At 42.7% G+C, this 13,567-nt stretch overlaps 1 protein-coding gene across 2 annotated transcripts in view; it reads right to left on the bottom strand.

Annotated features, from left to right (window-relative positions):
- The window catches only part of LOC124256276 (acyl-CoA:lysophosphatidylglycerol acyltransferase 1-like), a 189,402-nt gene that overhangs the window by 100,469 nt on the left and 75,366 nt on the right, over window positions 1-13,567 (bottom strand). For both annotated transcript variants that reach the window (XM_046690251.1, XM_046690257.1), the window contains exon 4: window positions 11,917-12,053. In XM_046690251.1, the coding sequence (XP_046546207.1) occupies window positions 11,917-12,053 (137 nt within the window). The remainder of the gene's footprint in view (window positions 1-11,916; window positions 12,054-13,567) is intronic.

Below are 13,567 nucleotides of genomic sequence, written 5' to 3'. Positions count from 1 at the left end.
TTAAGTTACAAACTGCAAATGTCTAGCAATATTTCAAATTTTAGGAACCACCAACAATTTCAATTTCCTTGATTGAGTCAAAGCATATGCTAAAACATTGCTCAAAAGAGAAGTGGAACATGTTGAACAGTCTGTTATGTCTATGGTAGGAATAGGCTCATGCCAAGTCGGTCACCACAGGACTTCATTACACCATGGTTATGCTGATCTTTCACTCAGGAGACATCAATGACAGATTTAATTGCAAGTCAGACTTGATAGATATTCAACTTCGAGTCTTTGCTAAATTTGCAAATTAAAGGTGAAGTAGCGACTGGGAGATGGTCCACAAGTCTGCTGAAATCAATGTTCTTTCAAGGGATGATTCATTATATCCCTTGTCAGTGCGGTAAAGGCAAGATTCTTTACAGAATATCTCTCATTAAGGCACAGGATCTGGTGACACTCCACTTTGGTGCTGAGGGAGTGGAGAAGAAATTCAAACTTGGCACAGATCTATGTGAGACCGTGCTGAGCAGGCACACAAAGCTGGTGCTGGCTATCAAGCACATGAGATAAGGCAACAGTGGGGGCGTGTGTGGCAAACAGCAGGATGGCCATCTGACGATTGAGAAAGTCAACAGAAGTTGCCAATTGCCCATGTGCATTAAGTCCACATGCCAAGATATCAACACAGAACAGATAGATATGGATGACTGATCTCCAGCACAGGTTCCAGAATGCAGTGACCACTACACTGTCAGAGGTGGAGAACTGTTGTTTTCACAGACAAGTCCAGATTTAACATTTCCTGTAGTAACAGACATCAACATGTCAACAGACCTTTCAGGGAGAGATTTGCTCAAGCCTTTGTCAAGGAGAGGAATCGTTTTGGAATGGTTCTGTGATGATTTTGGGTGGGATAAGTGCATGTCAGAGATCCTCCTTAGTTGTTGTTTACAGCAATTTGACAGGTGTGGGTTACAGACATCAAATTCTCGGACAGGTGTCAATTCTGTTTCTTCAAGGTCATGACATTCCAACCGGATAATGCTCATCCCCACATGGCTAGGATTGCTAAGGCTCTTCTTCAACAGCACAGTGTTCAAGTACTGCCTTGTCCTGTAAATTCACCGGATATCGCCCTCATGGAGAATGTGTGGGATGATATGGAATGATATCTATGAAGTATTCAAAATGTATCTGATAATGTTAGTGAATTGGCAGCAGAATTGAAGAGAATATGGCAACCATTGCACAAGCATTCCATACCCATTTCAAGGCCATTTGATAGACTGACAGATGCACTGCTGTTCTCACTGCACATGGTGGATATACCCATTACTGAGTTTGTGACATTGTTGCTTGACTTTGAATTTGGACTGGTATTGTCAATGTCATGGACAATAAAAATGCTGTTCTTTCATCTTCTTATGATCTCAGTATCCATCTTTCTAAGATGCTTCGGGTGAAAGATCAAAGGCGACGACAGCACTTTATCAGACGATAAAGTGCACTTTTTGCATTACGTCACAATGCATTGGCGTCACTGCACCATTCTAGTCTGCCTCTCGTAATCGAACATTTTGCATTACGTCACAATGTAACCGACGTCACGATGCATGTCAGTTGTCATCGCCTCGTACAACTTCCAACAGTAAACTACACCTTTGCATTCTGTTTCTTGGTTTGCAATGGCTTCACTCAGCTAACATCACTGTGGAAACATTACATTTATGTTTTCTGACAGATAAAATGTCTCAGTTTTACAGCGACACGGTAACGTTCGCAATGTTTACATTCCCACAATGCAATCGTGGCATTTCGCTTGACAAGTCAGCTTCATCTGGACATACTGATCTAAACGTTGGTAATAGCAATGCGACGTTCATATTGCCCCTTATGGTTTACGTTAAGATGTAATTAAAATAATTTAGAGAAGATATTTCATCCAAACGTAAACCGTCATCAAAACTGTTTATCATTTGTTTTTTCTATAATAAAATAGAACAGCGCGCCAGTTAGCCCTGTACGAGGATTCTTAATTTAGGTCACCGACACTGTCGTTTGTTTTCTGCCTTAGATTAATTGTAATTATCCTTAGAAAGTATTAAATTTGGCATCTTAGAAGAGAAATACAGTTCACTCTACCACCATGTATCATGTAATAAAGCACACTTTCGCCCTGAACTATTATAACATTAAAGCACTGAACTATTATAACGCTTGCGTCTGACTGCTTTAACGTTATAATAGTTCAGGGCGAAAGTGTGCTTTATTACACTATACATGGTGGTAGACGAACTGTATTTCTCAAATAGAAGTTCAATGGAAATGTTTCATTGTTGTTATATTTCCAAATTTAGACAGCATTTTAACAATGCACAGTAGCTGTGGATAGTATATTACAACTGCTAATGAATAGTTACCTTCGAAAAGTTTCTAGTGAGTGAGTGAGTTAAAATGTTGTTTTCAACAGTATTCCAGTTATATTATTGCATGTCAGCTAAATGAGGGAGGAAACCCAGAAGTAATGCAGGTATCAGATGTTTACCACTCATTTTGGTGAAAACTTTGAGCATGGGTATGATGCTGATAAACATGAGCAGGTTGAACCAGAATTAGAATCCACATGATCAAGTTACTTAACTCTGCACAGCAAATTGTGGCTTCTTAGACAACTGGGTCACTCCCCACTAAGAGGTTTTCAGGAAGCATTTTTCTGATAGTGTAAAATTAGAAAGTCTTTTAACCAAATTTACTTTATTAGATGTAGATGATACCAGTACAAAGATACAGAATAGAATTCATCTTCGCACACTTGCTCACACTTTGGTTTTCTTCTTAGTTATAAAAATCTTTATAACCCAGTTTAGCAATACTCATGCATTTGGTCATGTGATAAGTCCAACAGTAGTATAGACAATGATGGTACGGGACCAGGCCCCTCCCAAGGGCTCAGTTTTAAAAAATTGAGCCCTTGGGAAGGCCCTAATCCCGTACCATCATTGTAATATACTACTACTGAGTTGCAGGCAAAATTTGACGAAAATCGGTCGAATAGTTTCTGAAATATTTGAAGCTGAAGTAGAATTTGTGATAAACTGTTTCTAGAAGTCTGGTGCGCTCAGCTTATAAGACGGGTTCAAGACATCCTTTGCGTTTCTATAGATGGAGCCCAGTTTAGGAGGATGATGCAATCTCAGGATAGACCCGTTAAAATGACATGCATCTAACAAGTCCCCGGTAGCGTGATCGGTTGAGGTGCTGACTTATGATGTGTAGTTTGCGCAGCTATGCATTGTGTGTTTGTATCCCACCGTTGCCTCAGTGGGTTCCTTGCAACTTCCGTGTGTTTCGTTGGTGGTATCAGCTGAGCTCAGCTGAATTGGGGGCACTCTCATGATTCAATCGCACCTTAGCCGAACGCCTGTTCTCGCACCAGTACTCGCAGGATTTAATGGATCCCAAAAACAGAAACACGGAATGGGTCGTACGCTTACCTCAAGTGGTGGATGCCACCAACAACGAAGTCACCAGACTCGTGGGCAAGAGACCCGTCGAAGCCATCAAAATGAAATCTGTTTAATCATCGTCGTCAGCGGCAATAAAATGGAGAAAACATTACCGGACCGGGTCAGCGTTAGGTACTTGTACCAGCCGGGAGAATACGAGGGAGACAGCAGAAAACGCGCCACCGATCCGACATGGTCCATGAAAACGTACAACGTAGACCTGGTCGACATCAAAGACGGCGAACTGAACTTGTACTACTTGAAAGACGGGCCGCCGAGAGCATTCGTCAGAGAGGAGTTGATGATCGTACCTCATGACACAGTCCCTTTCGATCGCCCACTGTATGATAATTGTCATCATTGTGTGTGTGTGTGAATCAAAGGCCTTGATTTTTCCCCCATGCTCACTTAAAAGTCAATATTTCAGAAACTATTTGACCGATTTTCGTCAAATTTTGCATGCAACTCAGTGGTAGTATAGACAATGATGGTACGGGATTAGGGCCTCCCAAGGGCTCAATTTTTTAAGTTGAGCTCTTGGGAGGGGCCTGGTCCTGTACCATCATTGTCTATACTACTCCAACACATTAACATAAGAAAGACAAAAGGCTATTATCAGCCACTGGAACATGTCAGATAATTTTCCTACTAACATTCAGTTAACTCTAAAATTTGACATTCCTGAAGGCCCCAAATTGAAATTTTCATATAAATTGTATATTTATATACTTATCCTATCTCACGACTTGCACCTCTCTCTCTTACTTTGACACTGAGTGGAATGACTGGAAACTTCTTCCTTAGGCCTCCTTGTCCATTCGCCCGTGTACTCCATGGCATGCTGCCCCCTTATCTGACAGATACCTGGTTCCATCAGAGTTTGCAGCACGTTCCCCTACCTGCCCACGTAACTACCTCTGAGTGATCATTCTCGTTCTTGGAGCCAACGTTGGGGAGGACAGGGGGTATAAACTTATCCTATCTCATGACTTGCACTTATCCCACGGTTGGACGGAGGGATGCAGATAACCCTGTGTCAGACAGAGCAAACAGTAACAATGTAGAGACTGAAGACAACCATAGATAGCGATGCACAAGGGAGGCCTGTTACGCATGCACACAACTCCTATGATTGTGATGGGTTCTCCTGAACCCCTTGACCTACTAAGCACAACGACTTCCATGGAGATGGGCACACCCAAGTGATGTGGTATTCGGCCACAACCTTCGCATACATAAAGGGAAGCAACTAAGCAAGCATGCCTCGCTTCGCCACGATTATCCCTGTAATTAATGTCTAAAGACAAGAATCTGGGCAGCCCCTGCTTCTAAACTGTCCCCACAGACACCATCACGTAGAGGGTCAAAGAAAAACTGAATCGGCAAGCATAAGCTTTATCAAAGGATGTGCCTGGCAACTTAGGAGCTAGAACGCAACGAAATCCACTGGAATTCGGGAAAGACTCGCTTCACCGACGTAATTGCTCTGTAGAGTAGTGGTCAGTTAGAAAAAGAGGTCGAATACTTCCACATCGCAGTACAAGACTGTACCTAAAGTCTACAGAACAGAACAGAATAGAATAATACTTTAATCCCTTTTCAAGAATTTGTGTTACATCAGCAGATCTACTGACACATCAGAGAGATACAAAACATATTTACATAAATTCATTGATTTAAATATCTTCACATTTGTTTAAAAGAGATATGGTACTTGGAATAAAGGATGTACAGGCTCTCCTAGTTTTCACAATTGGAACTTTGTAGCGGCGGCCTGAAGGGAGGAGGTTGTATTCCGAAGTTACGGTCAGATATAATTTTGACAGCTTGATTCATGATTTGCCGCTCATGTAATGATGATAAACATTCAATCTGACTCAAGCGATTTTACTTGCAGTGTTAACAATTTTGTATATTTTAGTTTTGAGATGAACTGAGAGAGACCCGTACCAACAGTGGAAGGAAAATGTTAAAATACTCTGAATAAATGCTGCATAAAAAGATGACATCACAGATGGGTTAACATTCCAGCCACGTTCAATGGCAGTAATACAATGCCTTAGCGTTGAAACCAAGTGAACTAATTCTTAATCCCACAAGAAACAAGAACAAAGATTAACATAAAGTTCAGACTTTATTCAGGAAATACAAGGAACCAGAAACCAAACACGGAACTGTCCCTCATCTGTGTTGCTGGGCTAATGTCAGCTGCTGTGCCAATACAAGGGGTCCAAACTGATGTAAGCCTTGGACATCCGTGACAGACAGGTCTAGCAGATAATGTGAAGAGATGACTGTATCAGAGCGCCAGAAGCAACCTTCCATAATGGATGACAGGGTACAGTTGCAGTGGAGGGCCATAGTCCAGGCTAGTGCACGAGTCTCATGAGGATTGGAGGCAGCCCGGAGGTGGTAAACCTGCAAATGTGTATGCCCGTAGGATGGTGGCACACATCCAAAAGGACAAGGTGGTCCGAGAAACCTCAGCTCTTGAAGCAGTCGCAAAGGGGATGAAGAACTGCTTCCGCAGCCGTTGATCGCCCTATGAGGCAGCAAGGAAAATGTGCAATGCCCTGAGAGGGCAGAGAGTCAAGTCTTCGTGATCATCAGGCCTGAGGATAGTGGACAATGGAAGGATGGTAAATATTCTATCTGGTTGTCCTGGCAACTGCTTGTTCGCGACGAAGTCCCAACGTAGACCCAGGAAGACCTTGCCAAGTTTCTTCTGCTCGAACTTCACATGATAGATGTCAAGCGTGTGAAGCTCTGATATACGAGCTGCAGTAGCCAAGGCTACCCGGAAGAAAGTCTTAAATGTAATCTGTTCAAACTCCTCGTCTTCCAGAGGTTCACAATTTCCAGAAACGACGGACAGATCCCAGGTCAGAGGTCAAAACTTCCTGGACTGGTCAGTGAGCTTGAAGGAGCATAACAAGTACTTAAGCTCGGGAACGGTGGAAACCTTGGTACCCGTAGTAGTAGCCAAAACCGAGTTGATGGCAACTAGATAAGTATCCAGTGTAGTATCCTCGAGTTTCTTGGTAGCACGGAGGTGGTGAAGTAACTCAGCAACGACCTGAGTAGAAGTGGAAGTGGGGGACGGAATAACCCTAACCGTAAAATAATCTTCAACCTTTTTCCACTTGTCATCGTACAGGGAATGAGTTGACATAGGGTGAGCTGAAGTGATAGCTGAGGCTACCTGGCGTGAATGGCCCTTAGCTATGAGTGACCTCTGGAGATGCACCAAATGTGCAAATGAAGGGTCCGAGGGGGACCTGTAATGCAGGTCTGAATGGAGATGAAGAAGCAGGGCGTCATGGTCGGGAAGTGGTACTGGGTTTGGCTCTGCCAGGCTTCTTAGGTCGACAAACCAACTCTTCGCTGGCCAAAAGGGCGCTACCAAAAGTAGACGAATCTTGACGGTCGCCATCAGCTTCTGAAGTACTTAGGGTAGTAGAGCTGAAGGGGGGAACGCGTACATGTACATGTTGATGCCCTCCCAAGATATTTCCAGCACTGCGAAATCCCATGCCAAAGGATCTGGGATCGATGATACAAACTTCAGAAGTTGGTTGTTGAACATTGTGACTAACAGGTCTATTTGGGGCCGTCATAACGGGCAGATCTGGAAAATCTGAGAAAACTCTGTTGGAGACGGGTTGTTGGATTGAGACAAGGCATAGGCGATCATATTTTTTACTCCCGGGAATGTGTCTGGCTCTGACTACGATGTTGAGTGAGTCAATGGGATGGAAGAATCTGATCACCCACAGTAGCAGAATCACCAAGCCTGTCAAGCCTAGATGGTTTATGTACCAAACCACGGTTGAGTTGTCCAACTGGATCAGCAGGCTGGTTGATCGAAAATCCATTGCCCAATGCGAGATGGCTAGATTTACTGAATTGAATTCCAGCTCATTTATGGGAAGGACCTGTTCGGCGGATGACCATAGCCTGGCCACTTGATGTTCAAGAAAGTGAGCTCCCCAACCTGTGAGGGATGCATCGATGAACAAATGATGAATTGGTGCAAAGGGTAGCATAGAGACTCTGGCGCAACATTCCTTTTGTGAAGCCACCACTGAAGGACTGGACGAAGCGGTTCTGGAAGGCGAATCAGCTCTTTGGAGTTGTCGGCCTGGAGATACGGGATTTCTACGTCGGCCGAAGCTGGAGCTGGTCTCTGTATGTTAGGGCTTGAGCTGACGTCAGAAGGCCCAGCAGCTCCTGCTACAGACGTAAGGTGCTAAGACTGGAGGAATGCCTCGCTGGATCTTGATCCACCAGTCCTAAGGAATGAACATCATCCCCAGATGGGTGTCGAACAGCGCACGTTGAATTGGAGTCTCTGGGTCAGTATTAGTTCTATTTAGCGACGTTCAGCAGCCACCCTAACTGCTGGAGAAGTGTGGTGGTGAACTGCAGTTGGCGAAGGAGTACGACTGGGTCCTGTTGCGCCTGGATGCAATCATCTATGTAGCTTTCGAAGGTGATCCCTTATAAGTGGAGGAAGATTGTGATCAGCTTGGTAATATGGTTAAAAAGCCACGGGGCCGTGGAAATTCCAAATGGTAGGACCTTCCACTGGTAATGGTTCCTGTTGAACACAAAGCGAGGGTACTTCCGGTGCTCTGGATGTATTAGGACGTGAAGGTAGGCGTCCTGAAGATCGAAGCTGATGAGGAAGTCTCCCTTCTTCATGATAGTGCATAGTAGGTTGATCGACACCATCCAGAAGTGAGGAGGTGGATTAGTGCCTTGGGGTTGTTGGCCTAAAGTTGACATCTGTAAGTGAAGGCTTGAGCTGAGGTGAGGAGGCCAAGCAACTCGTACCACTGACAAAGGGATATCTCGTGAAATAGGAACGTTCAATTAGTCAAGCTACCATGACAGTACTGATGGAGTGCTCAATGTAGTAGGTTCGGCGAATTGAGATTGTCAGTTAATCTACAGGAACGTTCACATTGTAAACGGAGTGATGAAGTTTGTACGATCTGCGATCTTAGGAACGTTTTGGTTCGCCAAACAAAGTCATAGTCCGCCAGATGGAGTTGATGGAGTAGTAGATCGCTGCCTGGGGATCGTCTGGACATAGCTGCAGTGGCCTCTGAACTGGGCTAATGTAGAAAACCGAGTAACCCTAGCCAAAATCGAAACTTTCTCTGTTTGAAACCCTTGGTAAGCTGTCTCTCTTCGGCCAGCTGACAAATCCTGACACAATCACTCTTACCCGTGTAGCAGGTTAGTAGGCCATTTCTTCCCCGGTCTAAACTTTCCCCGGGGAGAATCTGGCCTGGGCCAAACTTTCCCGAGGAAGTTTTGGCCTAGGCTAAAGTCCCCCCTCCCCCCCAGGCCAAAGTTTCCCCACTGATAAAACGAGGATATTTTGTTCTGTTTTCTATGAAAAGGCGGCAGATTCTGGCCTAGCTAGGCTACTTCTTCCCCACCCTTGCTCTTATATCAAAAGTGGGAGATTCTGGTCTAGATAGGCCACTTCTTCCCCACCTTTGCTCTTATATCAAACCGATATTATTTTGACCTACATTTTGGTAAATTTTGTTGCCAATTAGTCCATTCTTGCCTCCAACTTGAGTGTAGTGATTTGAATGCATACATGTTGGAACAGCATATATCTAAATCCATCCTGCTTCTTCCGCCATTCCTCAGATGAAGCCCCATTGCATTAGTTTTTCATCTGCAAATCATGTCACCATAAGATGTAAACATTCAATCGCACATTTGATTGGTAAATAAGATGTAATATACACAGGCTGCTTGCTCTCTTAGATGACTGCGCTACTGACATAGCTATACCTCTGTTCAACCAGCAGAAAAAGGGTACCAGGTGGGATAAGTCATGTGACTAAAATCTTCTAGCACTTTACAGGCCGTTGGGTAATCCGAAGAAAACAAGACAGATTGTCGTGCTTACAGCATGCCACTCCATGGTGAGGAATTCAGCACATCACAAATGCCCTGAATACTAAGATCATGTTTAAAGCTGGGAAAGTTCGATAAATTTGGCCGTATCTTGATGCAAGTTCACGATCCTCAGTGAGGATGTAAAAACCAGTGATCACAAGTCCCGATACTTCATGTTAAATGTAGAAAATAGATCATCTGGTATCTTGCTCTTGGTAGCTGTAGGTGGTCGTCGAACCAAGCGATCATGTGTGTCAAATCCTCCAAACAATTCCTACATGTTAAAGGCGGTTGGCATAGTCCGAACCATAAGAACGAAGACGAGGTTCGATGTGGGTTGAGTGTCTTGGGAAGCATCCCAGACACAAGTAGGGTACGCTAGGTCCGAGGAACAGATGATTAGGTGAATGCTGACAGTTCCATGAATGTTGATCTTGACTGGGAGAAGTGTACGTAATCCTTCCGATTCGGTGAGGGAGGAAGATGGATGACTGGCCAGGTTCCACTGATAACTGAGGCGGTATTGAAGATCAGGATGCTGAAAGCATGGAACGCAGATCCTGTGTAGTAGTAGACGTTGTAGGGAGATGTTCAACCACCACAACCCTAGAATGGATCGACCTAGGTGAAGGATGCGTCCCTAATAATTTCCGAAGGTGATCAGACAGGTACGAGTCCGACAAAGCGTCCAAAAATCCTCTGCATCAGAGGGCGGGGACTTCATTCGACGATGAATCAAGACTGGACGATCGGTGCAGGATTTCTTGCTAAGTGATAGATCGTGATCCGATGAGGCATTCGTAGCTCTATCTGACAAATGATGTGCACATGAACGTTTATGTACCTTAAATCCTCTGCAGACAAGCTGGAACACTTCTCACATCGCATTTCCCATGTACATTGACCGATACAGTCCACACATGAAAAGTGAGGGTCCAATGTTTAAAAGATTGTTTTGCATTGAGCACAGAACTTGCGTTGCTTCGAGGAAGGATTAGATTTCCCATAGCAAAATGCAATCATAGAACTCAAAGTGTTATAGCGTCCACACAGAGGTGCAACATGAAAGAGAATGATCACTCAGAGGTAGTCATGTGGGCAGGTAGTGGAGCGTGCTGCACACTCAGATGGAACCAGGTAGCTGTCCGATAAGGGGAGCAGCATGCCATGGAGTACACGGGCGAATAGACAAGGAGGCCTAAGGAAGAAGTTTCCAGTCATTCCACTCAGTGTCAAAGTAAGAGAGAGAGGTGCAAGTCGTGAGATAGGATATTATAAGTTTAAAAATAAGCCTTGTCTGACATTGTCCTTGGATGAGAATACAGAAGCATCAACAGTCAAACAGTGACAAATAAACAAGTGTTTGCCACTGACATGGCAATGTCCCCCGCCGCAAACGAAGAATGAAATATAACATATTTACTGTTTTTTTATCTTTTGGCCACATAGAAGATTATCTTTTGTGTGATATAAGGAATGGAGAGTTACGAGGATATTACCCTACTTAAATTACATTCAAAGTATTGGGAATATTTCTGTTATCAAAATTAAATGTCAAAATGACAAAATGAAGTCTTTAATTTGAAACTGGTACACATCGCTCCATTCCTGAAAAGTAATGGAGTGAGCAGACAATGAAATAACGTCACAAATGTAATTTAAATAGTTGTTAGTCATGGTCACTTCTCAGAATCTTCTCCTAACTGTGAAGATATTTCAGGAATATAGAATGTATAGACGCAGATGCACATATCCACTGTCAGTATCAGTGTGTATTAGGACCGGGATGGGTCCAAATTTTCTACCCAGGTACCCCACCCCCTATTACCCTACCCTACCCTGTTAACCGTTATGTTAATTCCTGACATCAAATTTGTAAGAGATGGCAATATATTCTTCAGCTAGGAAGCTAAAATTTCGAGTTTTTCAATATCTTAACCAAGTATTATATTCATAACAGGTGACTGTAAATCATGTATAAATCTTCAAAGACAATACCACCTTTTAATCATGAAAAAATAACATATTACATTGTTTAATCTATTAGTCACATTATCATAACAGGTCCGGGTATTGAGACAGGTGAGATTTTGAAAAGTGTCATGTGACCTTGAAATAAGGTCAAGGTCATCCTGAAATGACTCGTGTCTGCATAATCACCCAATGTAGGCTGTTGACATAATTGGAGACATTGGTGCAATGTTTTATTAGAAATCACATTTACATGTGAAAAGTTGTCAAAGTGTCATGGTGACCTTGAAGATAAGGTCAAGGTCACCCAAATCGACTGGTGTCTGTGTAATTCCCTAATGTAGGCTGTCACCAAATTTGAAGACATTGGGTAAATTAGTCCATGAGATTTCGCGCTAACAAGAATCGGGACGGACGGACATAAGGACGCTGCTGAATACATAGTCCCCCGTTCCGCGTTGCGGCAGGGGACAATAAGCAAACACTTAGATATCTGACTGAACAAATGATGGTGACAAATGTTTACTTCTTATTCGACTCCTTCAGCTTGTATAAGAATCCACCCTCAGGAAATAGTACAATCCACTTTCTGTCAAGAGCTACATAGTCAGATACGAGGTGAGCATGGAGATTCAGCAGCTGTTGTTCCCTGACAGCTTTACCCTGGATCAAACAAAAACAAGATTGTTAAAATTCAGTAAACTAAAGCATAAATTAGGAAAATATTCACAATAGGTCATACCATTTAGTCAACTGTGTCATAGGTAACATTAGAAAACAGGTTCATAATTACTGTACAGTAAAAAGAGTGAGAAAGTGGGTTGGATTTATCACCACAAAACATGCCTAACATGCTCAATGTGGGAAGAGAGTCTGAATTGATCCAGGTCTCAGAGCCCGAGTATGGTGTTAACACACCTTGAAACATATAAAGCAAACCTAGGATTTGAACCCACACTAGGTGGAATAATAAACATCATTGTTAATAATCTTAGAATACTACCTCTACTACAACACTGCAATAAATCCAGTATTTAGGCTATAATCACATGAAAGTTATCTTCAGAATATCAAACAGAGGTCATCGTCACTGACACCTAGTTGTCAAGATAGCAGTATCGTCCATCACCAGCTCTTCATATTGTCAAGGCAGAAAACAACAACACTTTTTTACAAACTGGAAACTGGAAACTATCCACTAGAGACCAGAGAATGGAGAGGAGGGTGGCAGTAGTTCTGATGTAATATAATTAATGTTCTTAGAATAATAAACAGTGTTAAATATTGTTTGATAATTTTAATAAATCCTCTAAATCTACTACATCTATAACATTGCAAAAATGTTCTGTTTTCTTAATTCCCAGAATAATAGGTCTATGAAGTATGTGTTGCTTAATTAATTTCCATAGGTATATATATATTCAGAATCGATCATCAATGATCAGAGGCAGATCCAAAATGTTTTACCCTTGGTAGGAATTGAATAGTTTTTACTGGGTGTGGATTTAAAAAGTAGGAGTGGGGTTTACCTCTGGTTCCATAACCAAGGATTTTATCAGTCATAAATCTAGTATTAGTTACTAGTTTCGTTACTAAATGGGCATTTCGGAATAAATGCAATGACTTCATACTTACCTGATGCTACACAGTGCTTTAGCCCTACCTTAGCTGAACAGAAAGACAGAGAGAGTTGAAACAAATTGAAGTCTGGGCATTTTTTATCCAAAGGGACCTTAAAAATAAACTGGGCGTTAAAATAATAGTCTGAAACTCCACCCCTATGGGGCAGAGGGTTTTTATGATAGAAATGGAGGCCATGTTCAAGTGGCGTCAACTTTGTATTGCTTAAGGGCAGTAAATATATGACATAAATTGCCATGTGCACAAACACGTCACATACTTTACATGGACTTGACACTATTGACATCTTTCATTACTTGTCACTAATTTGTATTTCTGTTCAGGAATGTCTAACAGTGAGATTGCATATGATGATTTGTATGAGTGAGTGAGTGAGTTTAGTTTTACGCCACACTCAGCAATATTCCAACTATATGGCGGCGGTCTGTAAATAATCGAGTCTGGACCAGACATTACAGTGATCAACAGCATGAGCATCGATCTGCGCAATTGGGAACCGATGACATGTGTCAACCAAACCAGTGAGCCTGACCACC

Source organism: Haliotis rubra, unplaced genomic scaffold (genome assembly GCF_003918875.1).
Source record: "Haliotis rubra isolate DU_JTF1 unplaced genomic scaffold, ASM391887v1 Scf116, whole genome shotgun sequence".
NCBI lineage: Eukaryota > Metazoa > Mollusca > Gastropoda > Lepetellida > Haliotidae > Haliotis > Haliotis rubra.
The sequence above is the reverse complement of the archived record's forward strand: the minus strand, read 5'-3'. Positions and strand labels throughout refer to the sequence as shown.